This window comes from Halichoeres trimaculatus, unplaced genomic scaffold (genome assembly GCF_033239565.1).
Source record: "Halichoeres trimaculatus isolate MK-OKI-2021-1 unplaced genomic scaffold, fHalTri1.1 fHalTri1_scaffold_9, whole genome shotgun sequence".
NCBI lineage: Eukaryota > Metazoa > Chordata > Actinopteri > Labriformes > Labridae > Halichoeres > Halichoeres trimaculatus.
Window position 1 is genome coordinate 13,593,588 of NW_027437188.1, and position 23,511 is coordinate 13,617,098.

The following is a 23,511-nucleotide window of genomic DNA, read 5'->3' on the forward strand; positions in this document are numbered from 1 at the left end:
CATGGCCTACAAACAGACCTGGATTTGTAGTTGAATTCTTGGCTTTTGATTAAAAGATCCAGATTGATTGCTGTTTGCTACCTGAGCCAACAGCCAGGATTTATTTAATCTGATTTATGTTGTGCCTCAGGTGTAAAAGGTCCAAAGAAAATATTTCCAGACATGCCGTTTGGAAACATGGACAGTGACAAGATAGAGGCCAGGAAAGGACTCCTGGAGACCTTCCTCAAGGTAAAAACATCAGTGTCTATCACACTTATTTAATATTTATGAAACATGTTATGTTGTTTTTCAGCTCTGAAGTTGTAAACAAGCGTTTTGTCCTCTTTTTCAGCAACTTTGTGCCATCTGTGAAATTGCCAACAGTGAGGAAATGCAGGAGTTTCTGGCTCTCAATACGGACGCCAGGATTGCCTTCGTCAAGAAACCTTTCATTGTGTCACGCATTGACAAGGTTTCATATTGACTTTTTTCATCATGCAAAATGCGTCACACTTTTCATGATGATAAGCATGCTGCAGAGCTGAAACTCTGATCAGAGTTACATACATTGTTAACAAACCTTAAATATGAAACAGTCTTTTGATATCCTTATGTTTAGGGCAACATATTTCGTCCGTTTTTGAGGGTGTGATGCAGTTGTTGTGTATTTTTGTTTGTTAGATTGTGGTGAATGCCATCGTGGACACCCTGAAGACGGCGTTCCCTCGTTCAGAGCCCCAGAGCCCCACAGAGGACAATGAGGGCGAGGTGGATGGGTTGAAAATCAGTATGGACAAGAAAAGCAAGTAAGACTTGGGAGTTTGAAACCAAACTATTTATATAATTTTATTTAACAGAAACACAGTATCCCTCCACACAGAGGAGTTGTGGTGCAGGGCTGTCCTTGTCTGACCTCCAGCAGGAGTCCAGCTCTGTGAGTCAGTCTAAGTCCTCTGAAGCTGTGTGCCAGTTTGGTTTTGTGTGTTTTCACAAACAATACTGGCATTTTAACAAACCTCAAGGAACATTTAGTTGCTGTTGAGGAATTCAGATAATTTAACATGAGCTTTTCTGGCAGATTGAGTTTGGACAGCTGTTTTGGAAATGTAGATGTTCCAAGTTTCCATTTTTACACAGTGTTTTTAAAGACTTCCTCTCCATGTTGGTGCAACAGAGGTTAAAAGAGGCAACACTGAAAATTTAGGAGGGCTATGCCAGCTCCATGCGAGCTCTCATCTCCCATCATACCCTCATACCAGAATTGGAGACAAAAAGAAAAACAGAAAAGTTTGCAAAGAGATGTTAGGAGGGAAGGCGGAGCCAGGATGAGCAGCATATTAAAGTTATGGATGCAGTCTGCATAGCTTTATAGCTCAAGGCGAGGCGTCTCACAGGAGGAAACAATCCTTTCCTCCTGCCTACACACCTGTAGATTTTAACCGCTGACTCCTAACCTGAAGAAGCTGTTACATCCTTTACTGAGTAATTACTGACAATGAAAAAAAGAATAAGACATGTCAAAATTGAACAGAATATTATCAGATTGTTATCTATAATTGAGAAAACACTGGGAGAATAGCCCAACTTCCAGATCCCACGGATAACATAAACTACCTGCCTGAATCGTCTGGTCGGAGACAGTAACACATTTGCTTTTGATATAATTTCATAAAGAACATACTAGAATAGCCTTTATTGTCATTACACTGTGAAGGTACAACAAAATTCAGCCATCATGCACAATTCCTGAACCTGATGAATACCGTGATCAAAAATGAGCTCTTTAACACAGGATTTACACACAGAGCAACCTTAAAAATTGGGGTTGTATTTCTGTTGCCTTTTAACTTTTGATGTTGCCTCTGGAAAAATTCATACACTGCCTGGATGAGGTACATTTTTACTAATTTTGGGGTGCCGATTTGATATAAATTGTGATTCTTTGATATTTACGATCTTTGGGAACTTTAGTTTGCTTTTTTAAAACCAGACCATGGGAGAAAGTTAAATGATGATGATAATGTCTACAGACTATATCAGGAGCCATATTTTCCCATAAAATGCACATCACGTGAGTCAGAGGGAAGCATTTCACCCTTTGCTTGAGAAAAGTGGTAACTTTTTTCCAGTCCAGTTTATAAACAAAGACTGAAATAAAAAATTTGAATTTGAAAAAAAAAAAAAGATTTCTTTGACAAAAAATCCTGATATATCGATTGTCGATTTCCACCCCTAATAGACATACAAATTGTTAACTTGTATTTCTCCCTTATTATGGTACTTACGGTAAACACTTTTTTCAGGGGCATGATGTGAGGTGCAGGAGACTAATTGGCTGTTATGTGTGTGTGACCTCCGGGAGGTGAATAAGGTTCCAGCACTGAATGAACGTCGTGTTCATTATTGCAAACACAAATGTCTGGCTTTTGGATCCCTGAGGTGACCAAACACATCCTCCTGATGGATGGCTTTCAGCCTCAGTCTTCTCCTGCTAAGCTCTGTGCTTGTTTTAACAAATGAAACTCAAAGTTCAGAATTTTTAGTTTATTTATGGTGCAAGACGACATATAGCAGCTCATCATTGTAGCTTCTGGTTTTCATGAAGTTTTGGCCTCCAGCTGACATTATTTCTCCACATCCAGATCTGCAGATTTCTTTTCGTGCTTCCTCCGCCAACATTTCCTTTATTCCCTTGTATAATAAGTGATGCAAAACAACCAGATGTGAGTTAATTTCAGTACTTGTTTACATCTCTTTGTTTGTGTTTTGCAGATCTCGTATGAAGTTCTCCAGTAAAAACATCCCCCTCTTGAACGGCTCAGACATTCGACCACCTGTCTTGTTCAGCTGGGAGAAAACCAGCAAAGTAAGTTTTATTACATTTTAAACAATCATGTTTTATATCAGTAAACTAATGACCTGTGTTTTCAGAACATTAAAGGTTACTGAAATGGGAGAATTCTCTCTTTTTTTTGCTCTTTAAGGTGTTCAACAGGATGACTTTGGGAGATTTACAAGGCTTCATCACCGAGCAAGAGAAACTGGATGATGGAGAGAATCACGAAAGGAAGGAGAGTCCAGTGATCAGAGAGTTCAGAGGTCATTTGAATGTCATCAGTCAAGAGCCAGGTGAGTACAGGAAGTTATAAGTTATCCTTAGTTTAAATAAAACAAACGCTGGAGTGTTTAACGCTAATAACTCAAGAAAACAAAACTGTAACGGCCCATCGTTGAAACTGAAGCTAGGAAACCAACAGGGGGGGTCACAGCTCTGCACTAAAGCGCTTCTAAAGAACTTGTTTTAAGAGTTAATAGAAGATTCATCACAGGAGCGTAAACACTTTACAAACAGGATAATCTAAAAACAATTTGTTCAAGCAAATCCATACTTGACCTAGAATCGTGTTCTTCCTCTCGTCATTATCTCTGCACTCATCACGTCTGAGGGTCTGACTCACTCTGGCTTTGGCTGCTTTCGTTTTCCTCTTCGTCTTGTTGTGTCTTCCTCCTTTCCTGTCCACTTCCCTTTATCTCTTTCCATCCAGTGTGTCTCCCTGATCACAGCAGGGTTATCAGATGGAAAACAGCTTGCCCCATATTCCAGTCACTCATCAGACTGGATTCATAATTTGGCACCTGGCTGCAGCTGAAGGGACCAAAACACAAGAGTATGACCTGTTGTGACCTGAAAGCTGCTGACATGAGTCTGGCGGTAAAAATTAGTAGGTCAGGGTGCACCTAGATGTAATGCATTATATAATTTGGTTTACAGAAAACTTGTGAATCCCTGCTTTTCAGTACACTTATATTTTACACAATAACAGCAAGACGGACGGGCGGCACAGGATGCAACATAATCCTCTGAGACATTTGCCCACAACTCCTCTTCTGAGTTCAAAAGACTTAAATTCATGCTTGACTGTAACTGTAAAAAATCCCACCTACTCATTTTGGGGAGACTTCAGTGTTTTTAACTGTTAAAAACACTGAAGTCTCCCCAAAATGAGTAGAAGAAACCAATCAAATTTCATTTGAAACGGCAGTTCTCATTTTCTTCATGGTAAAAGTGATTCTTTTCCATACATCAAGATCATACTTCCTCTGGAAGAGAGGTTCAACAACGGTTTATCGCATAAAAAACTCAACGCCTAAACAAGAAAGTGTATCATACAGAATCCTTTCCTTCTGTCTGTTGTTTTCAGACTCTTAAAATTAAAGCCTTTGGATTTGGCACATTTACGCTCTAGGACTGTGTTGCCCCCCCCCCCCCCCCCCCGAAATCTGTTTCACAGCTTCCCACCTGGTCTAATTACTGAAATGTGTCCAAAAGTTTTTAACCAAATGCTCATTTACACACGAATCTTGAAACCCCTTGACTATGATTCAACAGTTACACAACTTTTGGTATTGTGGGTCAGCCTTCTGGGCTTCTGGTGAAGCCAGCAGTTAGTGATAAAACACTTCCTTCCAGTCAAGACTGCACCTTTGGCTCCATGTGCAGACTGTTTCCCATGTGGCGGTGCAGAGCATCAAAGCTGGTGAAGCAGTTGGTCTTCCATGGTTCAACATAAAATTAATTTGTTGTGCAGATTTCAATGCACCGTTTATATGTAGAATCACATTTTTATTTGAAAAAACTTAATTGCTGTGGTGTTAGACAGGTTAACCTAGATACTTAAGGGTCATTGCGGTTCGTTAAGTAATGGCTGTCAGTTTTTTAAAGGAACAGTTCAAATCAAAGGATGTGTCATGTTAAGATAGCTGATAATTGAAGTACAACTTGTGTGCATATGGAGCAGTTTTCAGTGTTGAAGGACATTTATTCTTTGAAAAAAAAATACAACTGCCGAATTGAAATTGATTTATTCAAATTAAGAAAAAAATAATTTTGAGCAGTTCTTAAACTATTAAAGTATTTACTCTTCAATAGTTTTGTTCAACAAATCAGGCTATTTTCAGGTTCAAACAGTCAGATGTACCTGTTTTTCTCAGATTGTTGACAAATATGCACCTTTTTAATTCTTTATATTATGTGGAACAATGAAAAAAATGTTTTATGCTCTGTTTGCATTCACAGTGATTATTCTTCCTTGAATCAAACACTTTGTAAACACCAAACCCTGGTCTGGTCTGGATGGGTACAGTCTGGCCTAGTCTGTCTTACCCTCCTTGGTGTATTTAGGACCGGACCACTTTAACTCCTGGGTATAGTCTAGATGGGGTTGAACTGACCTATTGCACTGGTCCTCTGTAGAAAGGGACTGTTTACACATCAAGTAATGCAAACCACAGGCTTTTCTCTGGTAATAGTGATGTTCAGTTGTTGTATGGATGGGAAACAGAAAGAAGGACAGTATGGGAGAGGAGATAATGTGTGGTTGCAGAGACAGAATCAAAAATAAATCTCATTGTCCTTTGGTTTTTGGAAACCTCAGCAGAGTTTTTTTTAACTAAATTTCAGACGGATGATGACTCATTTTGGGAACTTAAGCTTCCTCTAAAACCACAAGCGACTCTTTGCAGTTTATATTACATATGCTGCCATATTTCCCTTAGTTATCTTAAACTAGGAAATTCCCTTTTAGGCTCCAGATGCCAAAAAAACAAATTTTATGATGTGTTGTTTAAGCTAATCCATCACTTAAGTGGCTCCTGATCTTTCTCAATGAGCTCAAAAGCAGCACAATTAGCCTGCTGCAGCCTCCTATAAGCTATCAGCTTTTTGTGGAATGGGTCCACCAGCTGATCTCACCACCTGTCTTGTTCTTATAATGTTACAGGATAAAAAGCAACAAGCATCAATGTTTAAGGATGAATCACTTAAAAAAAACACTTCATGAAACCAAATGAGCTTACCAGTTGTAGTTTAATGTCAACAACAAAACAGAAAGAAATCTGCAAACATTTTGATACGAGCCTCCTGAGCCCGATGTCGATGCTGGAGGGAGATGAGCGGAGGGAAAGCAAACAACTCTTTTTCATGTCATGGCAACCAAACATAATGAAATGGTAAACACAAATTACAGCTGCAGCCTGTGTTTATAATCAGCTTCCTCAAACAACCAGAATGAGTGTGATCGGCTGTTAGCGTGGTGGTGTTCGTTCCAACCCAGGTTTGGTTTGCGAGCTCGGTTTAATCAGCGCCACATTATGCTGATTGTGCTAACACCTGCAAGTCTGTACAGGGAGGAAGCCACCTTTGCACAATTGTGTCAGCAGCGTTGTGCTCTCCTCAATCCAACCATAAAAACCTCTTTTTGATTTATTCTGTGATAGTTGATTAAATTCCAAATCAGGTGTGTTAATGTTTGTTTTTCTGCAGAGCTCACTGTCAGGAACAGTTTGTTATATTTCTCCAAACTTCACTCTGATATGGAAACTCACACCTCGTACTGGCCCTGTTTCCGAGCTTTACCTGCACGTATTCCTCCCATCATCAACTGTGTTGCATAACGCTCCATCTTTGCTCCATCGCAGGGAATCACCGTAGGAAAAACGGATGATCTCATTAACATCACATGGAAACTATCTCTGGATTTGTTAGACGTTGGAATGAGACATTCCCGCTTTAATTGAATCCAAACTGCATTTTTCTCTGTCAGGCGTCTGGTTGTTGTCTTCCTGAAGGACTCCAGACTGTCAGGGTGAATGAGGGGTGAATGAGGAAGCTTTTTCAGACCAGATACAGAAATGTTCCACCAGAGAAAACTCCAGACTCACTGCTTAAAGACAGGATAATGTATAGTGTAGGGTTGGTTATGCAATTTAGAATCCTGACAAGGTGAGCAGGATCCTTTCTGCCACAGTGACGCCTGGAATTATTTGATGTGATGTGATCAGGTTATCAGTGGAGTCTCTTTGGTTGAGGATAAATCTTAATTTAGAGAGGGTTTAGACCAATCAGAATCAATAATTTATCACAGCAGAGTTATGACTAGTACTGACACACACAGACCTGACTGATAAAGTCTATAACTACGTGATCACAGATAAATTTATACTCTTTAAAAATCAGTTAGGGGGATCCTTTTTGTGCAGATATTCCAGCCTGATTACCGGTTAAAGTTTCATCAGTGTTTTGATCTCAGGAGGAGAAGTACAGATGAGAGGTGGAAAATCCTCAGACTGTTTGATTGTAAATGTCAGAGTGAGAGAAACATCCTGCTTTTGAGAACCTGAACATCACCTCCTGAAAATCACAAAGAAGGGAACTCCTGACCACATCAAAGCAGGCAAAGATTTCTGATAAACATTCACAGCTTGTGTCATCAGTGGTGCTTACATTTCAATGTCAAAATCAGTTTATTTCACCATTATTTATCTAACTGCTTGTAAAACTTCAAAAAGAAGTGCCACTTCATCTGATTAGTCACATATATTTTTATATTGTGTGTATCTATCCCAGAGTTTGCTCCTTCTACAGTCTATCCCAGTAGGTATTCCTTTAAAAAGAAGAAGAAAACGATGAAACCTGTTCTCTCACTTTCCTCATGAAAATGAAGGAGATAAAGCTTTATCCCTTCATCCACACAGACTCCTCTTCTCCGCTCTCTTAATAGAAATGGACACTGAAAAACTGAAATCTAAGTGTTTATGTCCTGTGAGTCATACTTACCTGACAGGTCCAGAAAAATGTCTCATTTTAAGATATTAAAAGAAAAAACTCATGCCTGAATTTCTAAAAAACAAACAAACAAACAAACAAACAAACAAACAAACAAAAAAACCTCTGCCACTGCGGTAAGAAAATTTGATAGTTTAGTTTCTTGGAATATGCACAATGTCCTTATAAGAAACTTAACCCTTTGATGCAAGAAATGTAGAACCCTGTGTACATATTTTTTTCTGTCAGTATTTCATTCTTCTTGAGGCATGAAAAAAAAAAATCATTTTATTTTTCCAATACTTGATTTTTTTTAGTTACTAAAAGCTTAACTAAGTTACAGACATAACCACTGAGCAGTCAACATCAATCAGTATGAACTCAGTGTTAAATCTTTCAACATTTTTTTGGTTATTCCATTAATTTGTTTTGCTTTTTTAAACTTTTTGTGTTTGATTGTTAATAAACTGTCCAGCCCTCCGATGCACATCTGTAACTTTCAGAAAAAAAAATCATATATTTGAAAAATACATTTTTCCCTGTCCTAGGAAAAATAAAAACACTAAAGGAAAAATCTTGGAACAGGCTGATATAAAGTTGTACCATAGAAACCACTGCATTATGTAAAAATGAACGACTCAAACTATAAAAAATTCTGTAATATAGATTTAGAGAATGGTTTACTGTGCCAAGGGCAAAACAAACAAGTCCACTGGTGTTGTTAAGTTTGAACCACATGGGGGCAGTATTATCGTGTGAAAGAGGTAACCCTCTGACTCGAGTCCTCAACCTGCTTTTGATTTGTTGCACCTCGAGGTAATGTATAACTTTATGACAGATTAAAGTGTTTTGTTACAGATTTATATACATCAACAGATCCAGCTTTTCATTGTTCCATGAAAGCTGTTCAGACATGAAAATCTGACATAACATCGAGTATGCTCGGATTGCTGCGTCTAATATCTGCTTTGATTTTCCTGTGTTTGATGATTGTGAGTTGTCTCTAAGTGTTTCTTGTGTGTTTTGTATACAGCATCTGAGACGGCGCTGGCTGAGGTGGCTCTGAACATCCTGTGTCTGCTGATGAGGGAGCAGTGGAGCTGGCTGTGCACCGAGAACATTCAGAGGACCATTAGGCTGCTGTTTGGGACTCTCATCAACAGGTGACACACCTAACAGTCTTTGAAAACTGCATCAAGTACTGTTCAAACAGCTAATGCTGTCTCAAGAGAGGCTATTTAGCTTCAACTGCAAGAGAAGTGGTGAAAAGTTTTCATTCAGCTTATTCAGGAATTAAATTATTGCCATTATCAAAATTTTGAGTAAAAGATTGTTGCTTCTTGCTCTCTCTTTTGTGTGTGAGTGAGGCTTTATTCCTCATCTGCACAGGTCAAAGCAGCACAGTCCTGTTGTTTCTCAGCAGCTTGGCCTGATCAGAGCGGCAGGGAGCTTAGTGCCTTTTGTGTTTCTGAAGGAGTTGTTGACAGAGGATACAGAGACATGTGTCCCTTGTCATTCACTCACCCCCATCCTTGGCGCATGGGTATTTTAAAACAAGCGGAGCAGGATGTACCGCTGATGCTGCCACAACAATGCAGATAAATGTCCTCTCCCTTTAATAACTGTTGCCTTTGGATGACTTTTCAATGTGCTTTTACGAGCGTCTCTGCAGCAGAGAAGCGGTGGAAACTCTGTGGCAGAGTGTGTACACTCAGTTGGGTTGGGACATGAAGACACATGGTTCCTGGTGTAGATTCCTCAGAGAGAGCGGTTTATGAGCTGCAGAGGAGAGTCATGTACAGCCGTTAATCATGAGAGTTGATATTTTGGACAAGGGTTGACTGTGTGCCTTTGCAGTGGTCCGTGTTTTACAAAGACAGGAGCATCCCTCGCAGTGCAGTGTACCTTTACATCACTTTATCACTCAGGTCCAGTTTATTATGAAGCCTGCGTGACATGAGAGGAATCCGTGTTGTGTAAGAGCATTTTTCTATCACTGATTCTCCCCCATAAATCCACCCTGGTAACACAAACTGTGAGAAATATCTGTGCAGGAAAGTATTTCTTCAGAGCGGTATCAAGTCTTTCACTATTACACACGTATGTTGTTAAAAGTCTACGTGCAAACACGCATGCCTGCACTGTTTGGCTCATAGGAGAATGCTCGGCTGACATCAACTCTCCAAACATTTGTCACAGATAGGTATAGCTCCGGCTGCCAGTAAACTCCACCTGCAGACAATGTTCTCAGGTTCTGTTGTTGGTGCCACGACCTCACGTTCCCCGGGGTGTCGGTACCAGAATATCGTTTGTTCATATTGATACCAGGGCCATCTATTTTAAGAAGCTCCACCAGCCTGAGCACGACAGACCTTGTGCTTTTGTTTGGCCTCAACTATCTAAGGGAGCAGGCTGTCAACATTGCAAAGACGGCTCTCAGTGTGTCAGGTATCTCCTCCTATCGGCTGGTTTCTCTGTGCAGGAGAGACAAAATGCTCTGTCTTTGAGAAGCTGCTGATTGAGACACTTTGTACTTGAGATAGCTGAAGTCTTGTACAATTTGAATAGGGGTAAAACCAATGCAAAGTGCTTTAAAGTCAAAAAAGTTGCATTGAAGAAATCTGCAAAAGCATGCATTAAATCTGCATCGTCTTTAGAAAAAAGTCTTCACTTAAAGGAAAAAAGTGTCTGATTCTTGATGTTAACGATGAGTTAAAACTGTCCCTGTGTGCTTCAAACCGTCCCAGCCTCGACCTTTGGGCCTGAGCCAGGATTTACTGATGGTTACCAGAAGTATGCTTAAGTATTTTGGGATGGACTCCATCTTATTAAGAGATACAAAAGACAAAGATGTACCAACTTTAGTTTGCATTCCCAGCCAAGCCCTAAAGCTCCTCTGGATAATATTTTTAGCCTCTCTGGCAGACCACTGTGGTCCAAACTGAAATATTGATGCATCACAATAAAATTTAGAACAGACCCAGCACCAGAGGATAATTCATAATGACTTTGAAGATCTCCGGACTTTCCATCAGGTGTGACCTCTTGAACTTAAGTTTGAATATCTGCAGAAAGGGAGAATAGTCATGAGAAACGTTAATTTATCTTATGCAAAATCAGTCTCTTGAAGTGAAATCGCTGCGAGCATTCCCAGGCTCATGTAAAATAAACGCTGCAGAGCTGTGCAGCTTAAGTTTTCCAGGTCATGCACTGATCAGCCACAACATCACCTGCCTAAAACTGTCTGCAGCCCTGCACACAAATCTCTGGAGCTAACTTTAACCTCTTCAGCAGTTTGAGCTGCAGAAGCTTTTGTTTTGGATTGGCACACACACACACAATAGCCTTCACCCCCAAACATAAATGTGCTTGTTGCACGTGTCTTTCTTGGACCTCTTATAATAACAATGACCTCTGCAGACTGCATTCAGCCCTCAGGAGCTGCAGCTTTGAAAACTCTCTGACACTGCCTTTTTGTCATCAAAGTTTGGCTTTTGTCAAAGTCGCTCACATCCTTACTCTTGCAGATGTTTCCTGCCTTCACACATCATCTTTGGGGACAATGCTAAATTTTCACCTATCACCCACCGACAGGTGCAGAGCTAACAAGATAATCAATGATATCCACTTCCCCTGTGGGCAGTCGAAATATTTTGGCTGATGTCTGTCAACTCATTCTTTGCTTTAATATCGAGTAAAACAATGTTTAAATCTCTGCGGTCTATGTTGTCTGATGTTTCCCATACTCATTCATACCTGGTTTGCTAATCTGTTGCTTGCTTTTTGCCTCCTATGACACTATCTTTAATTTAGCATGTATTTAAAGTTTTCTACTGTCTTCAAAGTCAGGTTGGGAGATCCCACAAAAGTATCTACATCAATACCAGAACCATTGCTTTAACCCTGCAGAACCCAGTGTTAAGTTTGGATTGGCGGTAGATTTGAAACCAGCTATGATTAATGGATCATACTTTTTGCAGATTGAAACTGGGTAATGACACCTTCATATTTTCAGCAAGTCCCAGGGTACTGTTGCCTTCCACTAATGTGTTTGCAGATATTCAGTATAAAGTGTAAAGAACAAAATCATTATGATCCATATTTTCAGCCACCGCTGATACCACCCCGCTCTCTTGTGCGTCACTGAGACCAGGGCCATGTGACCATGACTACTGAGCTCCGAGTGCACAATGTTAAGAAAACAGCAAATTGTGTACTGTAACAATACAGGCTAAAACAACAGGTTAGTCGCAGCTAAAGTTAGCATCCTGAAGCTAACACAGAGACAGGGGGGACACTGAGGAAAAGCTCTTACATCTGCTCCACAGCACACAGCATTTAAAATACTCACATTTCCAGGGTCAGAGGTTTGTTGACGGATGGTTGGTAATGTGCCTGGATTCAGGACCAGTCTATTCGCTAGCCCTCTGTTGTACTGTCCAAAGTTGGAAAAGCAGTCGGCCTTGAAGTGACTAGCACACACATACATACTGAGTGTTGCTAGCACATTTCCTTGATAAATGAACTCTAGTTCATTAGTCTTGTCTTTTTCCGAGATGGGAAGCTTGTGCAGGGAACTATGTGGCTGTTTACAGCCTAAAACAGAGCAGTGATGGCTCTTCAACTTCGGCAGTGGGCGGGGAGGAGGTGGTATCTGCTCTAGTGGACCAATCAGGCCAGACTTGCTCCTGATTGGTCAACTAAGGGAATCGCTGGCGTTGGCAAATCCCCGAAATCCAAACAGGTGGTTTTAGGTCAGGATTTTACATTCACAAGCACTACTAAGTACAGGTTTTGTCATTAAATATCTCATTTTGTGGGCTGGGAGGAAAGCCAAAGACCCACAATTTTCACTAAAAGACTTAATAAAGTGATTTTTGCACAATATGCGACCTTTAAAAATGAACAGATATGCCCTGGCAGACTTGGTATGCTAAGGTTAAATCCCATGTGCAATACACTTGCGATGCCTCAAGCAACAATACAGAAACTTTTAAATAGCATCTTTTCACACCAGGTTAATGCAGGACTGTTCAGCTTCTATTCAATGACATTGTTTTTTGTTTAAAGTGCAAGGCCGGATAGACTGCAGAGCCTTAAACAATTGCAATATCTTACATGCAGATGTCATGCTTTTTCCTGCTCCTGAAACACTGGGACGCTGTGAAAATCACACACTCAAGCAGCAATATGACAGTTTGTTGGTTGGGTGTAGAAAAGACGATTGTCAAACTGAAAATAACCCAGCTATGGGTTACAACAACAACAACAAAAAAGACACTCAGACATGTAACAGGCAGAACACATGAAGTTTATATCTGTTTATAATGAATGCCTTAGCTCTCACTTTTCTTTCATTGTATTAAAGCAGGACACATCCCTGGACTGATTTTTCTGTCCACCTCCCGTTTATTCTAGCACCCATCAGTCATCCATCCAACTCCTTCCATGGAAGTGCTTTAAACTACTGAATTAACAGGAGCTGTACCCCGTATACTCAGAATTAATTTGTTCCCAGCTTTAGTCAGTTATTCTTACTGATGAATTGATCCACAAAGAAATCCCTTTTAGTCTTATTTTTAAAGGAACAAGCAGCTTGAATCAGGCGCTGTGTAGTATTTTCTAATAATCTGACAGCTCTTTAGTCAGAGGCACGAGGAGCAGCCAGCAGAAGAAACCTAACCCATGCCCGTCCACAGCTCTGGTGGATGCAGGTCTGTCAGGGTTTAATTTGGAGAGTGAGTGTGTTGACTCTGTGTTTGTGTGTGTGTGAGAGAGTGTCAGTGAGTGTGTGTCAGGTCTGGCTGGAAAAGCCGGCTCTCTGCTCCTATAAATGGGGTCCAAGGCGAGGCAGCGCTGGTTTGGGAGATGTCTGATTTTTATGGACTGGAAAGTGGGACAGTTTAAAATGAATATAGTCTCTTTCTCTGCAGTCTGTACGGAAAATCCATCTAGAGCCAGATCATTGTCAGAGTCTACATGTAGTGTAGGTTAGAAGTGAGGGATGTCTTTTTATGCCAACATCACGAGTGTTTGTAGAGATTTTCCATGTTCCTTTTAGAAAGATGAGTCTATAAACACAATGCGTCTCTTAATAAAGAGCTTAATGAACTCACAGGGTGTTTAAAATAAGAGAGGGTAGATTAGATGAGTTCACATGTTGGTTTCTGGACCACGGTGCTGGAGCTTTCAGTTTACAAAGGATGGGGTCATTATGTTTTTTAAGAGCTGAAGTCACCATGAGCTAAACTAAGATGCTAAAAGCAGGCAATGCTGGATATCGTTCACCAAACTAAACTAAACATTTTCAGGTCCCTCAGATTCAGCGGCTTTTGTCCTCATCGCAGCAGCTGTTGTTTCGACTCCAACCTCGGCTCTTTGCTTCCCTCTTCCAGTGTTTTCTCCTTTTCTCATTAATTATCCTGTCCTTAAAGACAATATACCCAGTAACACTTATAATGCAAACTTCCTGCACACACAACTAGTATAACTTCCTCACATGCTCACAAGAAAAGTCACCCCCTGCTGCTTGTTCAACAAAACTCAGGCGTCATGCATCTGCGTTGAATTAATTTTTAGACTTTTAAAGACTTTTAAAAAAAAAACCTGTTTGAGACAAAACCAGATGGTGATTTTAATCGTGATGCAGATATTCATCCATACTTGAAACTTTTATAAGCATCCAGTTTCCTTTAAAGAAGGAGTATCCTGCTTTCTCATATTGTGAAAATAGATACAAAGTGACATTACAGGATGTTCATAGTCAATGTGTGTAGATTTTCAAACCTCTACATATTTATATATTTTAGAAATCCCCAGATCTGTCAGTAAACTGATCAAAACACCCTGTTATCAAAATGGCGCAAGATCTTCACGAGACCTGCTGAAAAGCTGAGGGTGTCACACAGGGAGTCCCTAACTGGTTTATGACACGTTGAAGAGGAGGCCTCAAACACCAAGGTCTGCTCATAGCCTGCTCCACACAGGCCTCTAGAGGGCTGGCCAATCAGAGGGAAGGGGGTTTATGGAGCAGGGAGCCTTAAAGCAACAGCAGCTAAAGCAAATTATTCAGACAGAGGTTGAATAAAGGTTTTCCAAAACACCAGAGGGATTAAAATAGAGATTTTTTTGTGCTGAAATTTTGAAGAAATTATAGTTGACCTTCAAGTTGAATTGTGTTTTCCCTTAGTTTAGTATGACCCTGTAGTCACATACAAGCCAGTGCACAGCTGAGATCCTCAAATAGAGGTCTGTATGTGTCCTTGAAGAGGAATGAGGAGAGCTGCAGACACAGTGATCACTTCTAAATCTCCACTTTTATGGCAAAAAGCGTTTTTGTTTCTGTCTTAGTTTGTAAACATCCAAACTGATTTCTCTATTCAACTTTTATTGGCCTTGTTTGCCTTGTTTTATTTTAATAAACTACTTTGTAACATGAGTATATTAAAGTGCTATATGAATAGTTTGTTTATCACTTACGCTCCAGGAAAGTGTGCTGTTATCGATACCAGTGTTAAAATGTATAAAAATAACTTCAGAAATGCAGACAAGTGTTTTTTTTTCTTGCATTAAAACAGATTGAAATGCATCCTTTGAGACTCGGTTACACACCAGATAATTTGGGCTGTGATCATGGGGTGGAGAAAGTAGGTCAGTGGTGTCGATGATACAGTTTAATGATCGTAATTCATCAAATTGCATCAAGTGTTTTCAGATTGTCTTGGCCTGACGTCAGGCAGTAACACGGTGTGAGTGTGGAGAATTTCCACTTACAGTCCAAATGATGCCTCGTAACTGCAGATGAAGCGACGGTTTTCCGCACAGACTGACAGAGAGGACAAGTGTGTTTTGTAACTGCACCTGTATGCCTGAGCAGACTCTCTGAAGTGGTTCTCTGTTTTTTTTTGTTATGGTTAAAAACATGTCTCATAACATCAGACTTCATGTGGCACCTCTGCTCCTCCAGTCCCCTCCTGCACCTGTTGAATAATGACATGATTCTTTTATTTTTACTCTCTAAAACAGCATATTAATACTTTCATAAACAGTTCAAATGTTACCACAAGGCCTCGTTGACAGCTTGATGATGGAGGTGAGGATGAAGGGCAGCACAGAGGGTTTAGAGCCTGTCAGCAGCCGTCGCAGTGTGTGTCTCACTCTGTCTCTCTCTACATGGCTAATTAACACCCAGGGATCTCTCATCTGACACACACCGGCCTGCTCAGGTTTCAGTGGCGGTGAGCAACAAGTTGTTTGGCTTCAGAGAAAGCGGTTTCTGTCTCACTGCTTGGCTATTTAGCTTGTGACCACATTGTGGCGCTTGGAGAAGACCGTGAAGATGTGGTCAGAACTACAACTCTAACAAAATAAAGCTCAGTGACTCCTCTAAGTAGTGTGTTTTATTCAGCGTTAGTCCACTTGCATGCTGTTTCATAATTGTTTTTCAAGTTTGAGAGTTGGCTGGTCGCCTCTGGATGCAGAGAGTTTGCACACGACAGACAGGCAGGTGATTTGCTTCTGAGGGCTGGAGCACGCTGTGTCCAAGAACAACAGCCTTGAATGTTAATGCGGTTACTGCAGGCTCTCCTAATGTGATGTTTTTGTAGAGCTGGACCCAAAACAGCATTTTTGAGACCTAACTGTGAGGTGAAATATTCACAAATACTCAATTATGGGGAGTGTCGTACAGAAATTATGGGATGAAATAAAATTGGCTTAGTAAGGTTTTAGCTGCGTGGATTTTGTGCTCTTGTGTCCATACCATAGACTGTATATAGAGTGGATAGCTTGGCTCCGCCATTTATCATTGTACGGTTTTGAAGCCAAAATACCCCTGTCACAGGCGCAGCCATTGGAAGCAGTTGTGCAGCCAGAGTCTGCGCAGTAAAGACTGTGAGGGATTCTGGGACAATCTGAGTGGAGCCAGATTCTCCCAGAATTTTTTTTTTCTTTCGACTGTCCGATCACTTCTTGACTCTACCTCTTGACATATTATACGATCCCTGAAAATACACAACAATGGCAGCTGTCAATCAGCGTTAAACGTTTCGTAAAACCACATATTTACCTCATATAACTAATGAAAACAAAACTCATTAGAAAAAAGAGGACATGAATACAGGCAGCCAAATGATATCTTTAAATCACCTTAGCAATCAGACATGAGAAACATTTCTAAGAAGTGTATTAACTTACTAAATTTTGACCACAGCCCATCTGGAATGACTGGAGAGTCTGTTTTTTTTACCTATACTGCAGCCAGTCACCAGGAGGAGCGGTTTTTGTGGGGACGTCACTTCGAGCTGAGCAAGATGGCATCCATTTTTTTTTACAGTCTATGGTTCATACTCAAATATCCAAAAAAGAAGTTTTCATCACCTTATTTTATGTGACTTCACTGTAAATTGAACACTTCTAATGGTCCCCTGGTCCCCTGGTCCCCTGGTCCCCTGGTCCCCTGGTCCCCTGGTCCCCTGTTTGCAGCTTTTCTTTTCAGACTGCACTGAGAGAACTACAAACTATTTAGTCCTCAGAGTGCACTGATAACAGGTTACACATGAGAGAACACGCAGGGCAGACCAAGAGCTTGCTGGAAGGATCACATACATTCACTGGCCATCTTGCTAGTAGCAGGTTGTACCCCCTTTAGCCTTCAGAACTGCTTTACTTGATGGCATGGATTCAACAAGGTGTTGGAAACATTTCTCAGAGATTTTGCTCCACATTGTCCTGATAGCATCACAAAGCTGCTGCAGATTTGTGAGCTGAACATCCATATTGAAAACTTCCCACTCCTCCACATCCCAGAGCAGCTCTTTTAAACTGAGACCCGGTAAATTTGAAGCCACTGGAGTACAGGAAACGCATTATCATGTTTAAGAAAGAATTTTGAGACGATCTGAGCGTTGTGACCTGAAGCATTATTCTGCTGAAAGTCTCCATCAGAAGATGGGTACACTGTAGTCATATAATGATGGACATGGTCAGCAACAATACTCAGGTAGGCTGTGGAATTTCAACCATGCTCAGTTGGTACTAAGGGGCCCAAAGTGAGCCAAGGAAATATCCCCCACACCATTACACCAGCAGCAGCAGCCTGAACTGTTGATACAATGCAGGATGGATCCATGCTTTTATTTTGGAAATATCAAATTCTGACCCTACCATCTGAATGTGGAGCAGAAATCCAGACTCACCAGACCAGGCAACTTTTTTCAGTCTTCTATTGTCCAGTTTCAGTGAGCCAATTTGAGTGAACAACTAAGGATTGAAAAATGAATTATAAAAGTGTAAATATACAAAATACACACCTGATTAAAAATTAACAACCAGTTGAAAAATTGCAAGAATTTACATTTTGCACTGTTGGATCTGAAGAAGGTTACAAGTGGAGTTTCAAAATGCAAAGAGGAGAAATGAGAGTCAGACCAAAAAAAAAAAAAGAAGAAGAAGAAATATTGCAAAAAAAAGAAAAAAAGATTCAAGTGAAATAGTTTGTTTATCAGCAGGTAAGGAGTTTAAGACCACAGCCTTTAAAAGACAAAATCTGTGCAACACTGTGGATTCAGTGTTATTTTATGCCAGGTATTCACTCTGTCATGACCTGATGGTAAAGGCAAAAAAAACCCTTTCTCTCTTTGAATGCGGTCAGATTGTTGACTTGCATAATCAAGGCCTCTTGCAATGTGTCATCATTGCTAAAGTAGACAGTGAGACAATAAGACACTGCCAATAAGACTGCCATTGGTTGTCTGTCAAGACAGCCAATCAAAATATGTCCATGCTGGCTCTCACTGCATGGAAATTGATTCTTAAACCAAAATATTGATACTTTTGATCATTTTCAGAAACATAGTGAAAAGTAACCGAACTGTTGACAACGTATCTGAATGATACGCCGTTTGGTAGGAACTACTTTCCTTACGCCTGGGCAAGTGCGTAATGCATAAGTGCAGCTGCATGCTGCTCAGTCTGTCACTCACCCACTCACTTAGTCTCAGCCTATAGACTGCTGTTTGTACAGGACAGAATGACAGAGCGCAAAACAAGTCATGTGTGGAGCTATTTTAGCTGCGCACATGACACACAGCATTTATGATGAGGGGGACAGAGGAGGAGGAGAGCTGAGCTTCAGGTGCTGCTAGGACGACACAGACGTCTCTGGCTGTGTCCTTTGGTGCTGAAGGAGTTGCTAAACAGTGTTGCTATCGTTCTAGTTAATAGATATGCCTATAAAATAAGTAACAAAATAAATACATGCTCAAATAAAATAGCTGCATGAGTTCACTTGGAGTAATAATCTGAGTATCAAGGAGATAATCTCACAGGCAAAAAAGCCTAGATTGATACAGGTAAGGTTCCCTAAAGAAATGATCACTTAAAGTGGATTACAAACACCAGGAGTCAGTATATTACACAGAACAATTGAAATAAAAAATCATGGTGAGTTAAGAAAAATGTATACTGTAACAAATCAATAAAAAGCAAAATTACTTTTTATCTATGAAATATATCCATTTTTTTTACAACCCGTCCAATTTGCTTTAACTGTCAAATAAATAATGCAAAATTTAGGCCTTGACAAACTTGTGCAATTTTTGTGGCATTTATTTATTTAATTAAATTTTGTTCTGGCAGTTTTAATTTAGTGGTATTATTTGAAATGTACTTTTCTTTCTTTTTTTTCTTGATTTTCTAGACACATTAGGTGTATTCACACCAAGGCTGATACAGGATTGGTATCGCCGATAACAGCCTGAATTTTACTCAGTATTGGATTGGATAGGAAATCAGTGGTATTAAACATTTGTAACATGTAGCTCAGGAAGTCTGGAAGAACTAGGAACTCAAAGGGTTTGTGGTCAGGTCTCATACTCATAGCGTACCCTCCATATTTATGGTGACAAAAAAAATTGTAATTCACTAAAGCTGGGTATTACCTTGGGGGCTGTTGCTTGACGAAACAGTTTGAGTGCTCCCTCCTCACTCACGGTGACAATAACTTTTAGCTCACAAGTCACATAGGCATTCTGGGTAATAACTTGAAAGCTGTAGCTTTACTAAACAGCTTGGAGGGGCTAAGGTGTGCAGGAAGTTAGCAAACAAAGTGCAGCAGCAGACCCCTGACAGTGATTCTCAGCTGTAGTATTTGGCCATTAGGACCATAGGCGAGTGTTAACAAAAAAGTTTATTTAAAAAAAGAGTGAACTACCAACGAAAACTGCTTACAAGAAAAATACAAGTTTTTTTTAAGTCACTCATTACCGCAATGCACCTTGGTAACAGTTGCAGAAACATGTTGACATAGGTGTTTTTAATCTCACACCCACCTGAATTCCTTCACTGTCATATCGACAACTATTCATTTGGAAAAAGATTTTGAAATTGAAATATTTGTTGTGGTTGAGATGATGCAAATTTATTATTAAGAGTTATCACAACAACTTCAGAAATCTTCTTCATACTGACAGAGAATAATATGCTAGAACAAATGTGCAAAATCACATTTTACATTGTACCGTTTAGGTTAGGACAGCGGTTAGCTGCACGCTGCTGTCATGTGTTGAGCAGATCCATATGCAGCCATGTTTACTCATGTCAAACGGCTCATTAATTCTATAGTCTACTGCTGCAGGCCTGCCGCCATCTCCTCCAAAGACAGAGAAATGCAGTTCAAATTAATGTGTTCAGGCAGTCTGGGCTAACATTACAACATGTATCAGCAGATATTTAGGTTGAGATATTATAGTAGAGGAGTCATGTGTGTCTGGCTTGAAGGAAAGGCTATTTCTACTCATTTAGTGGTGACTTGAGACGCTGCTGCTCCCAAAATTGATTCTTTTGGACATCGTGTTTCTTTTGGCACCACGTCCTGACTCTGCAAGTGTCAGAGTTCATTTTTTATCACCACTTAAAATAACAGAAGACCTCATCCTGTGAAGCTGTCTCAGTGATTGTCAGTGACAGCAATGTGGCAAATCCAGGGGCTTAAGTCTTTCTCCCGTAGATGACTGGCCAAAAATGTAGATCCAGCTTCTGCTGCTCAGGAGGATTTTTGACATCGCGGGTTGTTTTTCTGCACTGGTGCGGTTCTTTGACATATGGGTCCTGGGGGCCAGGCGTGGGGGTTACAAACAGGAGACCAAGCTTGGAAGCTCTAGGCTTCTTCTGTCAGCGGGAATTTACTCTCTGTGAGGCTGTGAGTGTGCCGGTGGTCGGATGGGTGGGCTGTACATGACAGATCTGGTATTGGTGGGAAGAAGAGGAGGGGAGTGTTGGATGGAAAAGATGCTTGTTATGTAACGATGCCGGCTATCTATCACCCTCTGCAGAGTGGAGGAGGTGTGACATCCATGGACAGGCTGTTCCCTCGAAGAGACGGATTCAGACGCACTCCTCGTGGTGGGATCAGGCTGTCTGAGTGGTTTATATCTCACCCTCCGTGTTTTGCTTGGAAGTCTGCCCCACATCATGTCACCATCACGTTCGCCCGAGGCATTATTCCTTTTTTACATCTACAGACTTCTGAAATATAAATATTGTCTTCTATTACAGTCTAATAGTAGTCTGCAGTTGCTTCCAATTCCTGCAGCTCTATGTAATCGTCTCTTGGGGACATTATGGGTCAAATACCTAGGTCACTTCTTGGGAAGGTTATGAAACACACTTATCCCAGCTCCATAGTGCCATCGCAGCCTGCCAGCCTGGGAGTCCAGTTATCCTTATTTAGTGTTAGCGAGTTGTAGGGACATAGAAGTCCTCCCCTGGCAGCACATGAAAGATAACACGGCTCATTATTGTCCCCATTCTTGACAAAGTGAGACAAGTGATGTGTCCTAAAAAGCTGTTTGCATGTTTGCAAAATGACTTTGATGAAGTGACCCTCTGGCCTCTGCACATCTCTGGTGTCTGTTTTCTATGCTCACCTGAACCTCTGGGCCTGAGATGTGCCTCTAGAGTCATAGCTGGTTTTCTGTCTCCAGAGACATACTCGAGCAGTGACATCCTGTCTGCTGAAAACCGCCTGAAGGCTTATTTTAGTCCAACCTGGTTACACTTGTGTGTGTTTACCTTAAAAGGAAACTCAAGATAAATCCCAGCCGAGTCCAACTTGTGCTTTTCTCAGGTCAGCAGGTATTTTGCGTGTATTTGGATTCTGTTGCGTCACTGATAATTGATTTGCTGCCAAGTATTCGAAGCATCTCTGCTTCATCTAGATGGTCGTGTGCGGTTGATTGTTGGAGTGCAGCCCAGTGCTTGTTCATTTAATCAGCTGTTTCTGCCCCTGAGCTTGTGAGTGGAGCTGGACCTCTCCTTCTGTCTCAGTGAGTATCCTGTGGAGGTTAAAGGTGCCATGTGTTGTTCTCAAGTGAGAAATTAAAGTCAGTCTTTGAAAAAGAGAAAGTAACAGACATGTCTTATGGGTTTGGGTTTGGTATTTTGGGAGTCAGAATTGCACTAAGATCAATATGATGATGAGTCTGGATTTTTAAAATGCCAATTAATTTCTTTAAATATAATTGCTGACCCTTCAGTGTTAGAGATTTGAATCAAATCTGACTTCAATACTGTTTTTCAAATCTCTGAATTTCTGTTTTTTAGCTGCATCTCTACAAAACAATCAAGTGACAGTTGCACGACACAATTGCTTTTAAAACTTGTTATATGAGCAGGTTAAAAAACAGTGAAGCATGTTAAAGTGCCTGCATGGGCTGTGAGACAACTTTAGCTCAAGCTAATGTCCTTCATCCTCTGAAATGTTGTTGGTGTGACTAAAACTCCAATAAAGAACTCCTTGGTTAAATATCTGAGTGTCTAGCTTAGGGTTGTCATGAAACCAGAAATTTGAGCTTGTACTTCCTCACTGCGACAAAATTTGAGTCACTAAAGTCACTAAACACAGATCAACCTCCAACGTACAGTTGACGATAAAGAAAGGCTGAACTAAACAATTTTCCTTATAAAAAAAATGTCTAGACTCATATTAAAATATTCCCTCTCTGTCATCACATATAATCCAGTTTAAGTGTGTGGTGGTGTTTGTATCTGCCAACAATCTGCCCTCTGTCTGTATTCTCTGATTTTCTCATCATGTGGCTGTGTACGGGACATTTGAGTGTGTCAATCACTGGAGTCACTGAAGCGTGGTGCTTACAGCCAACAGTTCCCTTGTCGGGACTCAAAGCTTCCGTATGAGGCCGCTTTAGACGTGTACAACATGTCCTGGCAGAAACATCACAAATCGAGCCTCTTTGAAGGATCTGCAGCCTCTCGGTTTCTGATGTAGTTATGTGTGTTAGAGATGCTGGTGCAGACAGATGCAGAGGTGGAAAAACACCAAAACTCATATGGTGAGCGCTCCAGGAGAGCCTGTGCCAGTACCAGTAGCATGTGGCTCACTGCGTGGTTATGCAGAGGTTTGGGTGCTTGTGCAAACCTCTGCTATTGTAGCATCCTACAGCTAAAGCAGGTGATGATTGTAGGCTGAGAAGGGAATTTGTTTAAAAAGTCCAAAAAATAAATAAATAAATAAAAAGGAATACATATCACAGCAACACACCAAGGTTTGCCAAAAAACAAGCAGATGAATTCAGCAGAATCACAGTCTGGGTTTATGTGTTCTGACCCGAGGAAAGAAGTAAATTTTCAGTTTTTAAACTTACATTACAGCTACCTTTTGTTTGCTGGAAATGTCTGGCTTCAAGGACCATTGGATCCCATCCAGCCTAGAAGAATAAGAGTGGGAGAAAAATCTCCTGTGTGGATCTTTCCTCTGTCTCGAACACTGTCTGCTTTCTACACCTGCTTCTTGTGTATCTTTGGAAACTCAAGGGCAAGGCTCAGGAGGATTTTCCTCCAAGGGTTTAAGTATGTCACCTGCACTGTAAACATCTCCTTCCTGGCAGACCCGACAGAGGAGTTTGAGT

At 40.7% G+C, this 23,511-nt stretch overlaps 1 protein-coding gene across 1 annotated transcript in view; it reads left to right on the top strand.

Moving 5' to 3' along the window:
- snx19b (sorting nexin 19b) overlaps positions 1 to 23,511 on the top strand; it is a 53,866-nt gene that overhangs the window by 5,766 nt on the left and 24,589 nt on the right. Inside the window, exons 6-11 of the mRNA XM_074678934.1 lie at positions 131 to 231; positions 335 to 454; positions 664 to 788; positions 2,755 to 2,848; positions 2,967 to 3,111; positions 8,619 to 8,748. Coding sequence (XP_074535035.1) covers positions 131 to 231; positions 335 to 454; positions 664 to 788; positions 2,755 to 2,848; positions 2,967 to 3,111; positions 8,619 to 8,748 — 715 coding nt within the window. The remainder of the gene's footprint in view (positions 1 to 130; positions 232 to 334; positions 455 to 663; positions 789 to 2,754; positions 2,849 to 2,966; positions 3,112 to 8,618; positions 8,749 to 23,511) is intronic.